The sequence below is a fragment of the Amphiura filiformis genome, chromosome 2 (genome assembly GCF_039555335.1).
Source record: "Amphiura filiformis chromosome 2, Afil_fr2py, whole genome shotgun sequence".
NCBI classification, from domain to species: Eukaryota; Metazoa; Echinodermata; class Ophiuroidea; order Amphilepidida; family Amphiuridae; genus Amphiura; species Amphiura filiformis.
This window is the reverse complement of record NC_092629.1, coordinates 74266495-74284621: the sequence shown is the minus strand read 5'-3', so window position 1 is coordinate 74284621 and position 18127 is coordinate 74266495. Positions and strand designations below refer to the sequence as shown.

The 18127-nt window shown below is 36.8% G+C and overlaps 1 protein-coding gene across 1 annotated transcript; it reads right to left on the bottom strand.

Moving 5' to 3' along the window:
• Positions 1-16132: 16132 nt before the first annotated feature.
• On the bottom strand, positions 16133-18127 carry LOC140146604 (uncharacterized). The gene is made up of 3 exons (XM_072168475.1): positions 17838-18127; positions 16807-17604; positions 16133-16371 (listed from the first exon to the last, which is right to left on the bottom strand). Exons 2-3 carry the CDS (start codon positions 17414-17416, stop codon positions 16133-16135), a joined length of 849 nt encoding a protein of 282 aa, XP_072024576.1. The 5' UTR covers positions 17417-17604; positions 17838-18127.

The following is an 18127-nucleotide window of genomic DNA, read 5'->3' as shown; positions in this document are numbered from 1 at the left end:
ATGTCAATGAGCATAAAGTGTATTGGCGCTGTTTGATCTGGATTAATATCAGCCTCAGGTGAGGTGATTATACGTATTGTTGTAAGAGGAAGAAAGATAGTACTTGTATCTTTTTAGTTTTGGTAACTGTTTGCATTTTCGCTTTTGTTTTTCATTGTTATTTTGAAGTGCTGGTCTCGCTTTTGTCACTGAAAACTTGCAGGAAGTGCATTTTCGTTTACGGGCTTGTGTGTCATGTAATCTTCTGACATGAAAACTTGAAAGTAGAGTCTATCTAGACTAAATTTTAGGGTCTGAATTTCGCGAATTTTCGTGAAGACTCTGCATGGTGCACATCCGGGGTGCACATAGTTCTGTTCATAAGGGTATAGCTTTTATGGCGCTCTTGGATCTGACGAATTCGAGGATTATTTTTATTCTTACTTTTCCCTTTTTCAATTCTTACTTCCTCTTTGAATGGACAGCTTGTCACTCTATCTACCCATATACATCGTCCATTTGAATGTGTCATATTCTATGGACCCTTTTGCCATTAATAAATATGATTTTGCCAAGCAGGTTGCATACAGGGAATACAGCCCTATAATGTTATACTGTCTTGTCATGTCGTCCGTTGTAAATCATTGTAAATTGATGAAGATGTGGTAGCTTGTGGTGAGAAATTGGAATTTTGGTATACCCACAAGTCAATTGATTCTCCTAAGTTTCAATATTTTGAAAATATAGATATTTCAGTTGTGTCATGTCCATTTGGAGAAAGTCATAATGGCAAACTGGTCCATAAAATGCAGGCGGCATAGGACACGCAATTCGGACGTACGAGGCTGGCGAAGATACAGGGCTGACAGCCCCATTCACAATACACGGTTAGCGATTATAAATGGACAATTAACATACTTGCAGTGGGGTACTTTGCAGAACCCCAACGGTTTTAGAGTAAGATAATTTTGCTTTGACACCATATAACAAATTTAGAATTGTTTGTGAAGATTTCATGATTATGTGTTAATCCAATGGCGACGTCAAAAATAGCGATATCGCATCCACCATCATCTGATAAAATGGGACACATCCAAATCACACCACCAGTGAATATTCGTCAAAAAAGGAGAGATCGATGTACGCTTGCGCAAATTGCATAGTCGTATATGAGTTGCTTTCACATGCAGGATGTAAAGCATGGATATATCGCAGATTTGCCGTGGTTAAACGTGTGGATATTTTGACAACTTTATGTTTATTTCCAAAACTACCCCAAACTCAAAGAAGTTACCGAATTTCCTACAATCTGTTTCCAAAAAGTTGTATCACATAATGCAGCAATTTAAACTTGCAAATCCAGTTATTTACAACGTTTAATAAAACAAATATGGAGGGCTGAAGATAAACCATTAAAGCAACTCCAGATAAATGTTGGTAGGTTGGTAGATGTATGATAAGTATATGTTGCTGTATTATGCTGTAATTGGACATAAAGTCATTTTGCATATTCATTCGTAAAATAAGCTCATTTGTACATGAAATTGTCAAACATAATCATGTTTACTATACATGTGATCCATTTGATTTTTTTTTCTTTTCTGAAAAACTTACAACAAAAACAAACAGCAAAAATGTTGCAACGATCTCGAACATGCTCATCAGTGCAGTGAACAGTTCTTTAACCCTAAACGTATGTATATGACCTTTGATATGTATTGGGTATAAAAACTCATACTCGACATCTTTAGGTCAAATGTTGCATGTTGAGCTATGCTTGCTAAATCGGGGTTTGGTGAACCGTGGCACTGACTAGGAGACCATTTGGGCTCATTGTAATGAGGCCTTAACACTTCGCTATAATTGAAGACCGAAATAAAAAGACTAGTTTGCGTATGACGTCCTGCGAACCAGCCCAAAAATTATGTACTGCGGAGGTCAGCAACCAATCACGTCGCGCCTTTGTCCTGACGTCAGATGCAAACTAGTCTTTTTATTTCGGTCTTCAATTATAATCACTCAAGCATATAGCGGAGCTTCTTTGATGTCGTCTCCGAAGACGAAGAAGTCTGATGAGATACCTATTCTAGAGAGGTAGTTTACAAGGCAACAACTCCATTGGGATACGACACGCATTTGGTTTCGGGTGAGCATCATGGAACTGAGTGGTAAAAGTCGCACCGTGTTAAAGTACGCATGGCTTCATCTGAATATAATGGCTGGGGACTTTTAAGGCAATACGGACTTCACACGTCGAATATATGGAGCTCGATTTTCTTTTCTTTCTAAGTTCTTACTTAGTATCTGTCAGTTAAAAAATAAATATACTTATTGACTTTGTTATTGACCCTAGAACTACGAAGGAGGTGGGGATGAGTTGTACCAATCCCCCCCCCCCCCCCCCCAAGATTTTTTTATCCGTCGGAAAAAAAGAAACGCACGCGTTTACGCCCAAACTAGTTAAGGTAATCGTAGCTCCATCCTTTGTGTTCATTTTAGGACCGGCCGTCAAAGATGAACATAAAAAGCGGTGGGGTGGGGGTGAGGCCCACCATTGGTTTTGATCTTGTAAAATTATGACGTTTATAATTGAAAATTAGGGGGGTGCAACAAAAACTCGCTTCGTAATCCGTGTTACAAAATATGGCTCAGTAGTTTTAGGGTTAATTTTGTTATTATTATTAATTAATTATCATTATTATTATTATTATTATTATTATTATTATTATTATTATTATTATTATTATTATTATTATTATTATTATTATTATTATTATGTCAAAAAATGGTCATGCAGTCAGTGTTTCCTTACTAATGACTGCCCTAGAGCTTCATTGATTATTCAAAGCATTCTGCTTCATATTAGTTTTCAAAACTGTTTCATTTTCATAACACATCCGTCAAATCAGCATTATGCAATGTCAATGTACTTATTGCTTGATTCCTAATTAGTAAAATAATCAAACAAGAATAAGACCAAAGTCGGGTGTGGATGAATATCAATAGGAGTGTGATCTATTTACTCATTCAAAAGAAAATACTTTTAGGGGTTGGCTTACACTTGAAAGGTGTCCACCCGCTATGAAATTTTAACTTAAAAGTAACGAAGCTCGGTCAAAAAGTTCGTAGAATTTTTCCGCCCCTTGCTCAACAGCCCGAAAAGGTTGTCCCAATTTTTTTACGGTCGTTTGGAAAAGTGAAGAGCAAAAAAAAAAAAAAAAGGAATTTATAGGCGCAACCGCCCAAAAAGCAACACATTTTGATGTATAGTACAATTTTACCGCCCCAAAAGCAACACATTTTGATGTATAGTGCAATTTTTTCACATTTTCCGCCCTTTTTTCTTTACTAATTCTTTTTGCCGCCCCTCTTTTTGCCGCCCCTTCTTCTTCCCGCCGCCCCCTGCTTTGACCCCGGGGGGCTGGCGCCCCCAAAGCCCCCCCCCCCCCAATACGCGCATGAATTTGGTCTCATTTCAAAGCTTGTTTCTTCAAAACATTACTGCAAAAATAATTCAAACATTTTGCTAGGTAAATCCAATGAAAAAAGTAACTCACTACTTTAGCTTTCGTCGTCTGGTCTGACGGCTTGATCACAAGTGACTTGGTCCACTGCTTTTCCCGCGAAACGGCTTGTTGACATTCCCCGGAAGTGGTGATGTTTTTGTTTTGAGCAGCGGGTCGTATACGTGATCTAGAGAGAAGATGCCCTCGTCGCGGTTGATTGCTTTGGCCCCATTCTTTCTAATTTGGATTGCGTTTGTCTCGTTCCCAGCCGGTTTGTGTTTCTCCGTCACTTTGTTTAGTGACGAAGGAGCACAAATCGGCTGGGACCGAGACTAGGATTGCGTTTGAGTCCCTGTCAAGAATTTTCGCCCCTTAACATTCATAGCAGTGGACCAAGTCACTTGTGATCAAGCCGTCAGACCAGACGCCGGCGAAAGTAGTGAGTTACTTTTTTCATTGGATTTGCCTAGCAAAATGTTTGAATTATTTAATCTACAATCCTACAAAAATGCACCTGTTTATACTGATTACTGCAAAAATATTTGATTTTTCTATCACTTATGATGCAACAGCAACGATATGAAGACCTGAGAGCAAGAAGACCGTAAGTCCACTTGGCCCCTCAACATGTATACACTAAAGTTACGTATAGGTTCTTAGGGTTTTATAATGTTTAATACATGTTCCAGGGTGAAAACATCATGAAAGGTTGTGAAAGATTTTGTTTTGGCCCCTGAATGTATAAAACATTACCAAACTATACAACTATACGCAACTTTAGTGTATACATGTTGAGAGGCTAAGTGGACTTACGGTCTTCTTGCGCTCACGTCTTCATATGTTTATTTATATTTGGCAATCAAACCTGTTTATTATGTTTCTATACTTTTCAGAAACAAATTCTACCGTCAGAGCCAGAAATATTTTGATATTGGCTTTACCCAACAAGTATCTTACTTCCAATGGTCGCATCATATCTGACATTTTCATGTTACTCAAACATGTCATCATCAATCTAAATAATCATACTTCAATATAGTTTGCAATAATATCACAACATAATCTCAATATTAGTATATATAATACTATGGATTTTTGTTATTAAGTCACGACCACGATAGTGCGATGTTATCAAAAATTTGTTGCTTGCATTGATTTTGAGCTGTGGAAAAAAACCATGCTTTTAATTTCTTTTGTCTTTTATTATTTTCTGTAACGTGAAAATAATTATTAGAAGACGAGGCCCAATCTACATGGGATTATCATCATGATTGTTGTTTGGTAAATGGGCAAAATTGTGATAGAAGATTTAAACATGACAAGGGCTTGATTCCCATACTATGGGCCAATAAAATATCTATTTTTGGCATAGGTTTCATAAATTACGTTCTTGGTAAGGTCTAATACAACTTGATCCACAACTCGCTTCATAAACACATACAGTTCGCCGTTGAAGTGATGATGTAACAGGATTATTCATATATTCACCATGTTCATCTATTACTATGGTAGTTAATCCTGTTACATCATCACTTCTACGGCGAATAGCTACAACTAACGCACTGCAGGTTTTATTGTTCTATTGTGTCCGATTTGAGCGCTGACAGATTGGAAAATGTTGCCAATCAATATTCATGAGAGTGTACATTCAACGTTCAGTTATCGAAATTGGGTGACTTGTGTTTGGCAGTGTTTGTTGGGTGTGAAATACATCTGACTGGATGTTTTAATTACGTTCAATCAATTTTTAATCATTTGCCATAAAATGTGTATTACATTGTGAATTTCAAAAATTCAAAATTATTTGATATCAGAAGGACATTCTTCGTATTCAGAATGCAATTCGATATGCCTGATGTGCTCTAATGTCCCACAATAAATACTGTCCAAACGTTCATACCCGATCCCTTAAATTAAATTGGGTGGTAAATAATTATATATCGACGGTAAAGTGTGCTTTTGTGTGCTGGCGAAGTTTCAGTCATTCCAGTGGGTTGTATGAGAACAAAAGGTACCTCTCACTCAAGTGGGCGCTTTCACATGACATTCTTTTGATCACTTATTGACAGTAGCCTGCCTGGTAAAGTGTTAATACGCGCTGTTAGGTTAGTTACCGATTTAATGGCGGAACCCTTTTGTCCTGAGCAAAAGGCACCTCCCGATGAATAGCTTGTCGGTAAATCAATCAGCACAAAGGAACAATGCGTTACGTAATCTATTGCACCACGGATATGATAGCTCCATGGCTACAACAACGTCGGCAACCACAACTCGCTATACAACTCGCTATACAACTCGCCACTTAGACAACTCCTCCACACCGTTACGGTGTACTATATAAAATTATTCCAAATCAGGAATAAGGAATACTTAAACTAAGGACCCGGTTTGTTTTATAATAATAATTATTGAAGACCCCGGTGAAGTCCGGAAAAGATCATGATGATGCATATGCCATTTTCATATAGGAATGTTTTTCGTTGTGTTGTGTTTGCATACCATAGAGTAAATTGATTTTATTTGCAGGCATGCAATCTTTAAGTAATTCTTAGTTTGCCAGTAACAATCTAACAATTTCCGTGTGAAAGCCAGTGTATCACAAAGCTGTATTGAAAACCACGAACCATGTTATAATAGCATCTTAACATAAGAATTTAAACAAAAAGACTTTTTGTGACTCACCTCCCAGCAAAAAGATGACAACAAAAGTTTAACCTAATTAATTTCATGTCATAATGTCATTTGCCTCCAAGTCAAAAAGCATTTTAGTATACACTAATGTTCTTCCAGCATTTTTATTGCTAAAATCAACACACACGCACGCACACCCCGTTGATTGTTAAAGTAGACGTGTGTTCATTTTTGTTGTTAAAAGACAGGTCGTAACAAAAACAAATAATATAATCAGATTTTTATTTTAAAGTAAAGAATAAAAAATCGCAACGGTTATTGAAAGACATAACTTTAATCTCCTAGACAGGGGGTGTAGATTTCAAACGGAGTCAACCGTACAGGTAACCCATTTGAAATTCACACTCCACGTGTGGAAGATTAGGTCCTTTGCAATAATTAGGAGCCATGGGGTGAGGTAAAGTGGTGGGTGGGTGTGTGTGGGGGGGGAGTTTTGGCAAGCTGAAACAGGAGGAAAGCTATTTTGGCAAACCGAATTGGGGGAGACCATTTTGGCAGGCAGAATGTGCGGGGCAAGTTGCACGCCATTTCGAAATTCAACCACCCTGCTCATAATTAATGCTCTGCGTGCTAGCCATAGGCCTACGCTTCAACGGAAAAAGTTCAAGTTTTGAAATTTTTTCTCAAAATATCAAGAGCTATCTTAAGAACTACTGAACCAATACTAGGCTTGTTTGTACTCATTTTAATGCATTTTTCATGCTGATTCCAAATATGGTCATGAAAATCTACATTTCCGAAATTTTTGAAATTGAAAAATTAATGCACAGCCCCTAGGTTATTGTCTTCATAGGGGTGTATGAATTTCAACTGGAATTTCACATCATTTACTCTCTGAATTCAACAGGTCCTATTGGTATAGTTATTCAGTTTTGTTCAATTTTCTGTCACCAGAGGGAAATAAAGCATTAGAATTAAAGTATAATGTAGACCTCCTAGCCCCATCTACAATGATTAGCGTTAGTTTCAACAATGCATGATAATTACATAAATGAACACTAGTTTAACGTTGCTTCATACTTTAAAAACTAATGTAATTTTACCTCAAGGTAAGTGGGAAAGAAATTTTTATTTCATCTCAAATAATGTTTGCCATACGGGCACCATTAATTAACAGGCAGAGGGTTTAGAATCCTTTGATTGCTCAGTGCTTTCGTGTACGTATGTTTCTCTCCTCCGGGGTTCCCTGTTTTTCTGTCACCGAAGAGACTAAGACATGCTAGAAAGTAAAGGTGTTGAGCCCCTAACCCTCATTTCTTTCCTTTTCGATATTCTTTACTCCTTTGTTTTGCTTCTATATCTTTTTGTCTTTCTCTATCTCTCCGTCACACATTCCCCCTGTATCCATTCCTTCTTCTGATCCTGATTCATTCTTTCCGTTATAATCTACTGATCCTTTTATTCTTCATTTTGTTTCCACTGTTAAATGTTTCACTTTCTTCCACTCATTCTTCTCCCTTTTCAATTTGCTTTCCATCGTCATTCCATCATTCCGTTCATTGTTTTTTTTGTTTGTTTTGTTTTTAAACATCAAACTTGATGGGTACCAATCATTTTGATCACAGCCTGAATATCAGATAATAATACGCTATACTTGTAGGTAAGGAAATGCATATCACTTGTTGGGAGTGAAACTGTACAAAATAATGCACGCGTGGGGGCAGTACATTAGACTATAGATCATGATTAGACGCATCAATATCTCAGCAGAAGAAGAAGAACAACACAAAAGATTCGTGATTTTCGCTATTTTATATTAACAAAATTGTCACTTAAAATGTTGGAAAATGCAAGCAAATATAAATGCATCAACCCGCAAGAAAACTAAAAGCGTCCGAAAGCACTTCGAATACTACGCGGAATGCGAGCCAGTACTGTATTTATGCACACCTCGTATTTTACTAAAGTTTGCTCTGCTTGGTTCTCACTATCTAGGAGTGTATGCTGGACCAAAATCTACAAGGTTAGCCAAGATGTGTACTGTTAATGCATGCACCGTATATCCTTTGCTGTGGGAGATAATTGTGGGAGGCACTTTTTGTGCGCGGTTTAAAGGCATATTCAGCGATTTGTTCATTCCGAAAATTCATGTAATTTTTTTTGCACCACATAATTATGTGTGGCATCATAGCATGCTATAGTGGTAAGGCCAAAAGCCGTGTTTTAAATATAAAATTGTAATATCTCTACATATATTTGAATTGGACTTAAAGTTTATCAATACTTTCTTGTTTTTTGTCATTTTTATATTTAAAAATACCTAAATAACAATTTTATTGAAATTATCCTTTACTCTTAAAGCAATTTACACACAATTGTGTTATTTTTTACACTTATACTGGGATCACTGGATATGCCTTTAATTCTACATTTTACCAGGCACTACAAACTGTAATAGTTTCAGCTGCCTGTGAATTGCAATGCTTTATAACATCTATACCCTCCGCGTTTCCTTAAAGTAACTAATTAATTATGCATCACATTTTCACACTTGTCAATACATAAAGGCAGCTGAGTTAGTCATGGGAGTAACAGAATTTGAAATAATCTAAAGACTTCATTTCGATGCAAGGAAATGCTAATTCTTAATTTAAAACAATCTAAGTTTTGCCCTTCATTTATCCATCTTGAGCATTACCGTGTAGGGGCATAAATATTTTTGTTAGGTAATGCCGCCCAGATGTCAAACATGCAGACTTCGGACCGGTGTTTGGGACATAAAATGGGGTCTCCAGAACGAAACATGGGTCACCAGCAAACACAAAACGTTTTCGACATCAATCGCAAAAGGTTAGATAAAAATTCCCTTTAAAAGGGAAGGCCAGCCTCAATGCAGAAGAGGTCTTGTAAATAGTTTGGGTCACCGTGAAAGGCATTTTTTAGGATCACGCTTACATCCACGTTACATGACAGTTCACCAAACCATCAATGGTGAGAACATGCACACTGAAACAGCAAAAAACATTAACTCATATAACTCCTGTCAACTCTTTAATTCATTACTCCAAATTGTTCTGTATTTTTGTCTTTACTGCTTTTTACCCATGCTTATTATTAAAATCAAGAAATACACTGCAGTTGTTAGTTAATTCGCTATGTTAACTCAACTTACATGCACATTTTATTTTAAAATAATTTTATATTATTTCGCAATGTATAGTTTACTATAAAGTAGATAGTGGCAAGCACATGATAAAGACTGATCATTCACTACAATCTTCACTTTTAAACTGTATTTTTTGAATGTGTTGATTGTTAGTCCGAAACTCCTGCAAAGCTATGGACATGGCATCTTACCTACTCCATTCTGTAATAGTCTGCATTGTGTGTTTTCTCAGTCTTCAATCGTTTTGTTGAATGTAATTTTATGAATCAAATAAAAAAGATAGAAATTGGCCTCACTTTAGTTATGTGTCATTTTACAGTATTTATAATTTATAAAGTAAGACAATAATTTATTTATTTTCTATAAGTGCATGTCAAAATATGGGATATATTGTTCAATATTATAGCTAGCCCTAAAAACTTTATTTTCAATCGGATTTTTCCCGTTGAAAAGACAAAACTGATGTTAAAGATAGCGATAATATCATCAATAACATTTTGAGTCAATTTTATCCATAAAACGATACAGGATAGGATAGATAATTACTTTGACTTCAATGTGGTCCATATAATGAAGATTTTGATTCTACAACATTATTAGATCTGTTATCAACATATCAATTATGCACTCACAGGCAACCAAACATCATGCTATGCTCAGTAGTCCACTGATATGACCTCGTGATCATTCCCCGGCTTTGACCATGTCATTTTTTTGATATGCTGATTGCTGAACAAGTTTATGTTTATATGTGTAGGCCTAACCTATGATAACTTTTTTAAGTCATAATTAATTCAAACATAACTTTGGCAATACTCAATCGTTTTCCTTCGTTGAAACGGCAAAACATACTTTCTTTTCCTTGCAAATCGAATTAGCAGACATCAAAAACATTTCCACCACGAGAAGTAAAAAAAATAATTCATACCAATAGAAGAAGGCTATAATCTTAGCTAATCTTTAGTGTACACAAACCCCATCTCAGAATTAGGTACCAGCCCTATGGGCTGGCGAAAAGGTTGCCAGAAAACCTTTAAATGTCGGGTTATATAAAGGGTATATAAAGTGTATAGAATGTTTTTATAACGTTCAAAAACATTTTTTGATAACTTACTATGCTGCAAATATTCTAACATAATGTTATTTAAGTGTTGGCAAAATATTTGGCAAAAAATGTTTCCACAAAATAATCCCGGCATCTAATGTTATTAAATCGTTTTACAAAAAAAACCACCCCAAAATATAATCTCTTTAAAACGTGTTAAAATCGTTTTTGGTTTGCTGTGTCTTTGTTTAGTGCCCTTTGGCATGTGGCGAAAAGTTCCAAGCATTTCTCAGAAATAAGTCCCTCGATCCAACTGTGGATCGAACCTACGAAGGTTTACTAAGAGGTCGTTCAACATATTCACCATTTTTCCATACGTACGAGCGTACGTATAAGAAAGCAGAGGGTAAAAACTAAACTATACACTGCAAAAACAAGTGTTTATATTTAAACACCATATTGTGTTTATCAGAGCAACACTTAAAGGTGAACCTCATTGAAAATAAAGTTATATATCAATGGAAAGCTTATGATGTCAGGATACTAAAAACAATTTTTTCTGATTTTTTTTATGGCCAATAAAGCTGAAAAATTAAAAAAACGAATGAATCGAACAAAAAGCACCCAAATCAATCGTCTATGACCTTGGGAATGCTCGTGACGTAAGCTCAGGGTTCGCAGTCACGTGGTCCTGCTAGGAAACATGTAAACAAGACTTGCTTCCTGTACTTTGCAAGCTGCCCGGCAAGTCTGATTTTCACAATAATGCATGAAATTAGAGGAATCTTCAAGTTGCTGGTTCCTTCTATATATATTAGAAATAATAGAATTATTGTCAACACGTACATTTTCCGTAAATTTTGACAAAATCAGTCATAACTAGCTGGGTATAATTGGGTAATTGAGTTTGAATTTCGCGCTGGGATCAATTCCATGCGCAAATGCTTGCTGCTGCCGTTCATGTCATGGACTGAATAAACATGATCGAATAAAAAATTAAATACTTTCATGAAAGTTCATCTGTGATACAGTCACTCACTCGCTGATGAAAGATGGAGTACCATCTGAAAATTCCGAGGTAGGAATTAATTCCTTGTGTTTGGATCAAAAGTTTAAATCAAAATCAAAATTAAATACTTGTTTGTGACATTCCCTATTCTTGATTCATTTTAAAATATCTGATTTAAAAAAATATCGTCTTGCAGTAATCAAAAAATTAATAAAAAAAGCCGCCGATTTCATCAAATCCAGCCCATATAAACTTGGTTTTCATATTTAGCGCATTGCGGTAATACATTCTTTTCACACAATCACGATTGAAAGAAACAGATATTTTATTATAAAATAAATACAATTTGGGCTTGATAGACCATTATTTGATGGAATTCTGAAATCTGAATAAAATTAAAATATTGTCACTTGTGTCACGATTCTTTAATGATAGTACAATCAGTATACGGTACTGAAAAGTGAACCATTCATGTTTTATGGATTACCGCACATGATGCGTAAATTGCTGCTGAAGAAGGGACCCGACAGGTGGTTCCAGGGTTTATGCACAAACACAGACTCGCTTCGTCCTGCTTGCGTGTGTTTCAGCAGATTTGATCAATCGTTATCTTATATTTGGAACATTTACAGGAATAAATTTTGCTGATGAAGTAGCAATAAGTTGGAAATATCAGAATGTGAATATAAAATCGGTCATTTTGTCTGCAAGTACAGTACAGTCGCGGATACTGAACACTCGGCGCCGGACTCGGCGACTGAGTCTCGGTCAGTCATGCACTGAGTTCATCCCGTATGTATCTCACGAGTTCGCCTATCATACGTGACCGGTTGTAAAGCTAAGAAATAATTTAAAAATCCTGTACATGTACCTTATTCTATTCCTTCATTTTCTCATTGTGATAAGTTCATCTCAACTTGGTGTGACGATCTGAACTGGTAGCACTAGCAGTTATTTTTTGCAATCTGTTTTCATTCCGGTTCTTCGGCGAATCTTTGCTCTTCGTGCTTTACTGTAATATTCCCTATGCATATCAGTGATATCGTGGTTGGCTTGGCCTATCCCAAATCACCCCGGCCAGCACTTTTCCCATTTTTAAATCCACACACTTTATTCAGGAACTTCATTCTTGATTTGATCATGATGTTTCCTTCATGTTATTCTTATTTTATTGAAGATATTTTTCATGTAAAGTATGTTGACAATGACTGAATTCGTGCATTGGCCCGATGCATGCCACAGTAATGCATGGACATTGTGTTTACAATCAAACCCGGAAGTAACTGTGTGTCCCCGGGCTGACGTCATCAACGAAAGCGCCCGATTTGAACGATTTCGTTTGGTAATTTAGGGGGGGGGGGGGTGCCAATATCCAATCTTTGCATGGAGATTATGTCTAGCCTGGTACGTTAGGCAAATAAAAAATATTCTTTTCTGCTTCCTGACATAAAGCTTTCCATTGATATATAACTTTATTTTCAATAAACACATAATTCATGTTAATGGTATAACACTAATGTTAATTTTTCCAACACTAATGTTTATAAATTAACAATTGGTGTTATATTACAAACATTAGTGTTTGTAATATAACACCAAGTGTTAATTTATGAACATTAGTGTTAGACCATTAACATGAATTATGTGTTTATTAAGTGTTGCTCTGATAAACACAATATGGTGTTTAAATATAAACACTTGTTTTTGCAGTGTAGTGCGAAAGAAATGAAATAAAATACTTTAATGGCAATTGGAAGTTCACGTGAAAATAATGCAATTTTTGACATTTTTCTGTAGTCCGTATATCTCGAGGGGGGGGGGGGGGGTTTGAAAAAGGCATACTCATACATGATCCGGAAAAATGGCAAAAATATTGAACGACCCCTAAAACGCTCGTATTCATACTCAAAATAATGACCAAGCCACATAAAATTAGAAATTCGTTTCACGTCCCTACGTATTTGTAAAGTGGGGAGGGAGGTGTGGTTTTTTGTTTAATGTACAAATACAAAATAGACATTGATATAGCAGTCTCCGCGCAGAATTGACAGTTTTCAGGATATTCGAGGAAAACGACGAGACCCTTTTTATTTTAAGACTATGAGGGGTACATCTCTAGAGTTCCACAACATGCACAAAAACACTTGGAACTGATTCATGCTGACTTATATACTTGTTTATCAGCATTAATATTTGAAGAACAAATCCATGATTTTAATTTTGGTGCTAAGGAAGGTAAACTTGGTAGTTACGTAACAACGGGACATTCCATTGGAAACCCACACACCACCTAGGGTCGATTCGAGCTTAATCGTTAACACAGGGTGTATGTACTTCAAATTGAGTTACTCGAATAGGTAACTCCATTTGAAATTTACAGCCCCTGCGTGAGATATTAAAATCGTGTTTTCCATAGGGGGGTGTATGATTTCAACTAAAACAGCCTAACAGATATTTTGTTTCATATTTAACAGAAAAGCAGTTCTGCGTATTGAAACCAAGGAAACTGGTAACGGTAGTTCAGAGTGCTTTGTTACATCTGAAAACCACATATCACAGTTCCCACTGTCTTCCCTTGTAGGTTATCGGTTCGTATAATGGGTTCCATTTCCAGATAATCATGTAATTATGCATATGGGCTGGATTTTATGGAAATCGAAAATGATAGATAAGTATCCTCAAAATTATTTTGAATTTTATGGTGTGTATTCTATTTGATACATGTTATAGTCTGTACAATTGAGTTTTTGTGCTTACTATCATCGTTCATGATCACAAATATTGAAAAACGACTATAATTGAAGACCGAATTAAAAAGACTAGTTTGCGTCTGACGTCAGGGCAAAGGCGTGACGTGATTAGTTGCTGACCTGCGCAGTACGGCATTTTTGGTCTGGTTGACAGGACATCATATGCAAACTTTTTTTAATTCGGTCTTCAATTATAGGCCTATATAGAAACTTGACTTGAATTGACTTCCTATATAGGAACGAACAGATGTTTCCTGTATACAGTATCATTAAAGGGACTATTAATATTAATAATTTAATGAACCAGAATATCTTTTAGAATTATATATTTTTTTCCTTTATGTAGCATATAATTAAAGAACCAAACAATTCAGTCGATTCACAATATGATGCGCCTCCAACGTTTGCTAGGGAGAGGCCAAAATACGCAGTGCATCATGGGACAATATTGAAATCTAAAGCCCGCGTAATATGACTACAACACAGGAACATTATGTTGTGTTTAAATGTCAACATATAAATGATGTTACGCAAAATGTACATTAATACAGCAATTTACAATTATAGTAGATTTATTGAGTTGAACACATTCGTTTGCTTGTTTGTTTGTTTATCCGGGTTGGTCCGTAAGGGACACATGCTAATCCATGGGAAATCCATGGACCGTTCCAAGCTCATACTAAAAAAAAGCACAAGCCTGGATAGCCAGTGTAGGCTAATAAAATGCATGCTGGCCTAGATAGCTTTGATAAACAAAGCAAGAAATGGAAGAAAATAGCAAGGAATAGGAGAAAGGAGAGAAGGCCACTCCCAAACACAATAATTGTACAATTTTACTCTTAGCCCTTACTTCGTGAGAAAGGAAACTGGAATTCCAATATCATGGAATCCTTCGTGGAGCCGTTTTCAACGTTATCATTATCACACTCGTGTGACAAGTCCAATTGATCTAGAATGGGGATATCGACTCTGAGGGTCACAAAATGGCAAGAGCTTCCGCTGGTGGCGCATGGTATTGTGAATCGAAAGACTTGGCAAATGACAACGCAATCTAATGTAGACCAAATCTTACATTCAAAATGATGTTAGGATGTATACAATACTTTTATCAAGGGAGGCTGTTCAATTCGGAAACCATCATAGATGACATACTTATGCTTTCTGCGAGCATCCGACGCTGGGAGAGGATATTCGATTGCTGAGCGACGAGCGATATGTATTTGACCAATAGGGTAGCGCGCTCTTCCCAACGCAACAACAACAACAACAACAACAAAAAACGCTCTACCTCATTGGCTAAAAATCAATCACCATCGCTTAGCGAGGAGTATAAATTCAGCTTTTATCATGCTTACTGTTTGACATTGTACTTCAGGACTGATTTTTCATTAGCAACCACAAGGAATCCATCTGATGTTATAGACAAATCCTTGGGATAGTACAATTCTCTGGCGATACATTGCAGGAATGCACCTGTCGGACTGTATCTGTGAACGTGACCTGTGTTGCGTACAACTCCATATTGTGCACCTATTACCATGGCAATATAGATGTTATCATCATCATCACACACTAGACTTGCCCCACCTGGCAATACCCGCCCACCTGGCACATCCTCATCTATCCTTGGTTTGAAGCTAAACACCTCTTTACCAGAGTAATCAATTGCTACTACTATACTACATGTATACACTGAACGTGATATATGGGAATGAACTCGTGAATGAATCACCATTTGATTCATACTATTGACAACCATACTAGGATTATCACCAATTGGGTATCTGATCTTCTTGATCAACCTACCATCAGGACAAGTGTGCATGGTTATGAGACTCCTCACCCAATCAGCTACTAAGATATTCTCTTGCCGATCTATGGCGACACACATTGGCATAACAACAGCTGACAATGGGTCTTCATCCGGTGTCAATGTGTCAAAGCACCCTAGGTATTTTCCCTCAAAACTGAACACTTTCACAAACTTTGAATTATCTACTATCAACGTGTATCCTTTTGGCGATACACAAATATCACGCACTAATCCTATTTGTTTCTTAGGGTCTGTCTCATGTGATACCAGTTGCACTTTAAATTTTCCATTACCATCAAGCAGGTACAGCTTATTGTTACTGAGGAGGATACAACCATGTCTCCATTAGAACGGCACTCAATATGATTAACATGCCCTAATTGTGTTCCTTTATGTTCCAGGTGAATTTCTTGCTCATAAGGGTGACTTTCTTGCTCACCAGGATCAATTTCATCTTGGTTACCACATAAAGCTGTGAGAAAAAGATGATAAGATGTGATGTCATAATAAGAACATTGTACTATTCCATCCATTTAAATTTACAGCACCCCTGTGGAAGATTTAGCTAGTCTTCCACAGAGGAGTATAAATTTCGAACAGAATGGGCAATTAGGTAACTTCCATTTGAAATACTCACCCCAGTTATTGAAGATATAGATAAAGCCATAATAGGGGGTATGGGTTTCTGTAGTCAAACATTGGGAATTGCCCAATGGAAAATGAAGTTTGGGACCTCTAAAAGTAAATATGACTAGAAATAGAGACATGTTTTACAACATATATAGCTAGGTATACATGAGTACCAGTGGTGTGCCTGGACTTTCAGTCGATTATTACTAGTAATTACCACACACCCATTTATAGTAATTTCACTGATGTTTGTACATTAGAAAACTACAATACATACCATAAACAATATCTCCAATAGATAGTCGCTGCTTAGGGTCAGTATTCCAGCATTGATGTATGATATCTGACAGATCTTTGGGGCAATCCTCAGGTACGGTTGGCTTTGCTCCATTACCTATTTCAAAGACCACTCGGTGCCATTCTAAGCCCTCAAATGGCGGTTTCCTTATGCAGATCTCTAGTAACAGCATCCCATATGCCCATATATCAGCCGGTTTTGAGTACACAGCCCTTCCATGTTTATTCCCCACATGAATTTCTGGTGCCATGTAGCGATATGTTCCTTTCTGGCTGGATGTAGTTTGAGACTCTTCTATCTCACGTGCAAGACCGAAATCACACAACTTCAAGAGGTTATCTTCGAAGAGGAGACAGTTCTGAGGCTTAATGTCCCTATGCAAGTAATTTCGATGATGAAGATATTGAATGGCTAAAGCTGACTCCTTAGCCCATTTCTTCTGTAGCTCATAAGGCAGAGATCTCGATAGATCTTTCAGGTAATCATGTAGTGATCCATTTGCTGCATATTCCATCAAAATAAGGTCAGCAACTCCAGTTTGGCAAATCCCAATTAATGTCACTATATTTGGATGTTGAAGTTGGCTCATGACTTCAACTTCTCTGTCTCCCAATTCAAAAGTACACTTTTGGTTGCGGCTTCTTTGTATCCTTTGTAAGGCTTCTTAAAGGATACACGTTTGACAGTTCCAAATCCTCCCTCTCCAATTCTTTCGTGGAATACAATATTCTTCACTGCGATTTTGTCAACTGTCGCACCCATGTTGAGAGTATAAATCTGATTGACAAAAACAAAACAATGAACTTTATAAAAAAAACCGTATTGTAAGCTGAGTACTGAAAATAATCATTTCCTTATCAACGTCCGGGATCAAAGTCCGAGTTGTATTCCATGCCACACAAAACCTATTTCTCCTCTTTACAAAATACATGACTGGCTTTTACATTGTAATGTCATTTTGATATTTCCACGGATAATTTGAAACAAAAATGGCTAGTCATATAACTTACTTGGTACCATTGAGACAAACACTAGGCCTATACTCTACACTTCGTCGCCGTTTTATGATGTCAATGATATTTCAGATTCGCAACTTCAGAAGTGTATGACCTAATCATACATATTCATGTAGGAAGGTATCGGTAGGCCTATACAGACTGTCGAAAAACAACCCCACCCTAACCATGCTGACAGTCGAATGGTCAAACTCTTTGGACCAATGACAAAGTAACAGAGCGAATATGTTCAGGATATGTTTTTACTGTTTCATAAAGAAAAAACAACCTTGGTAGCACACTGT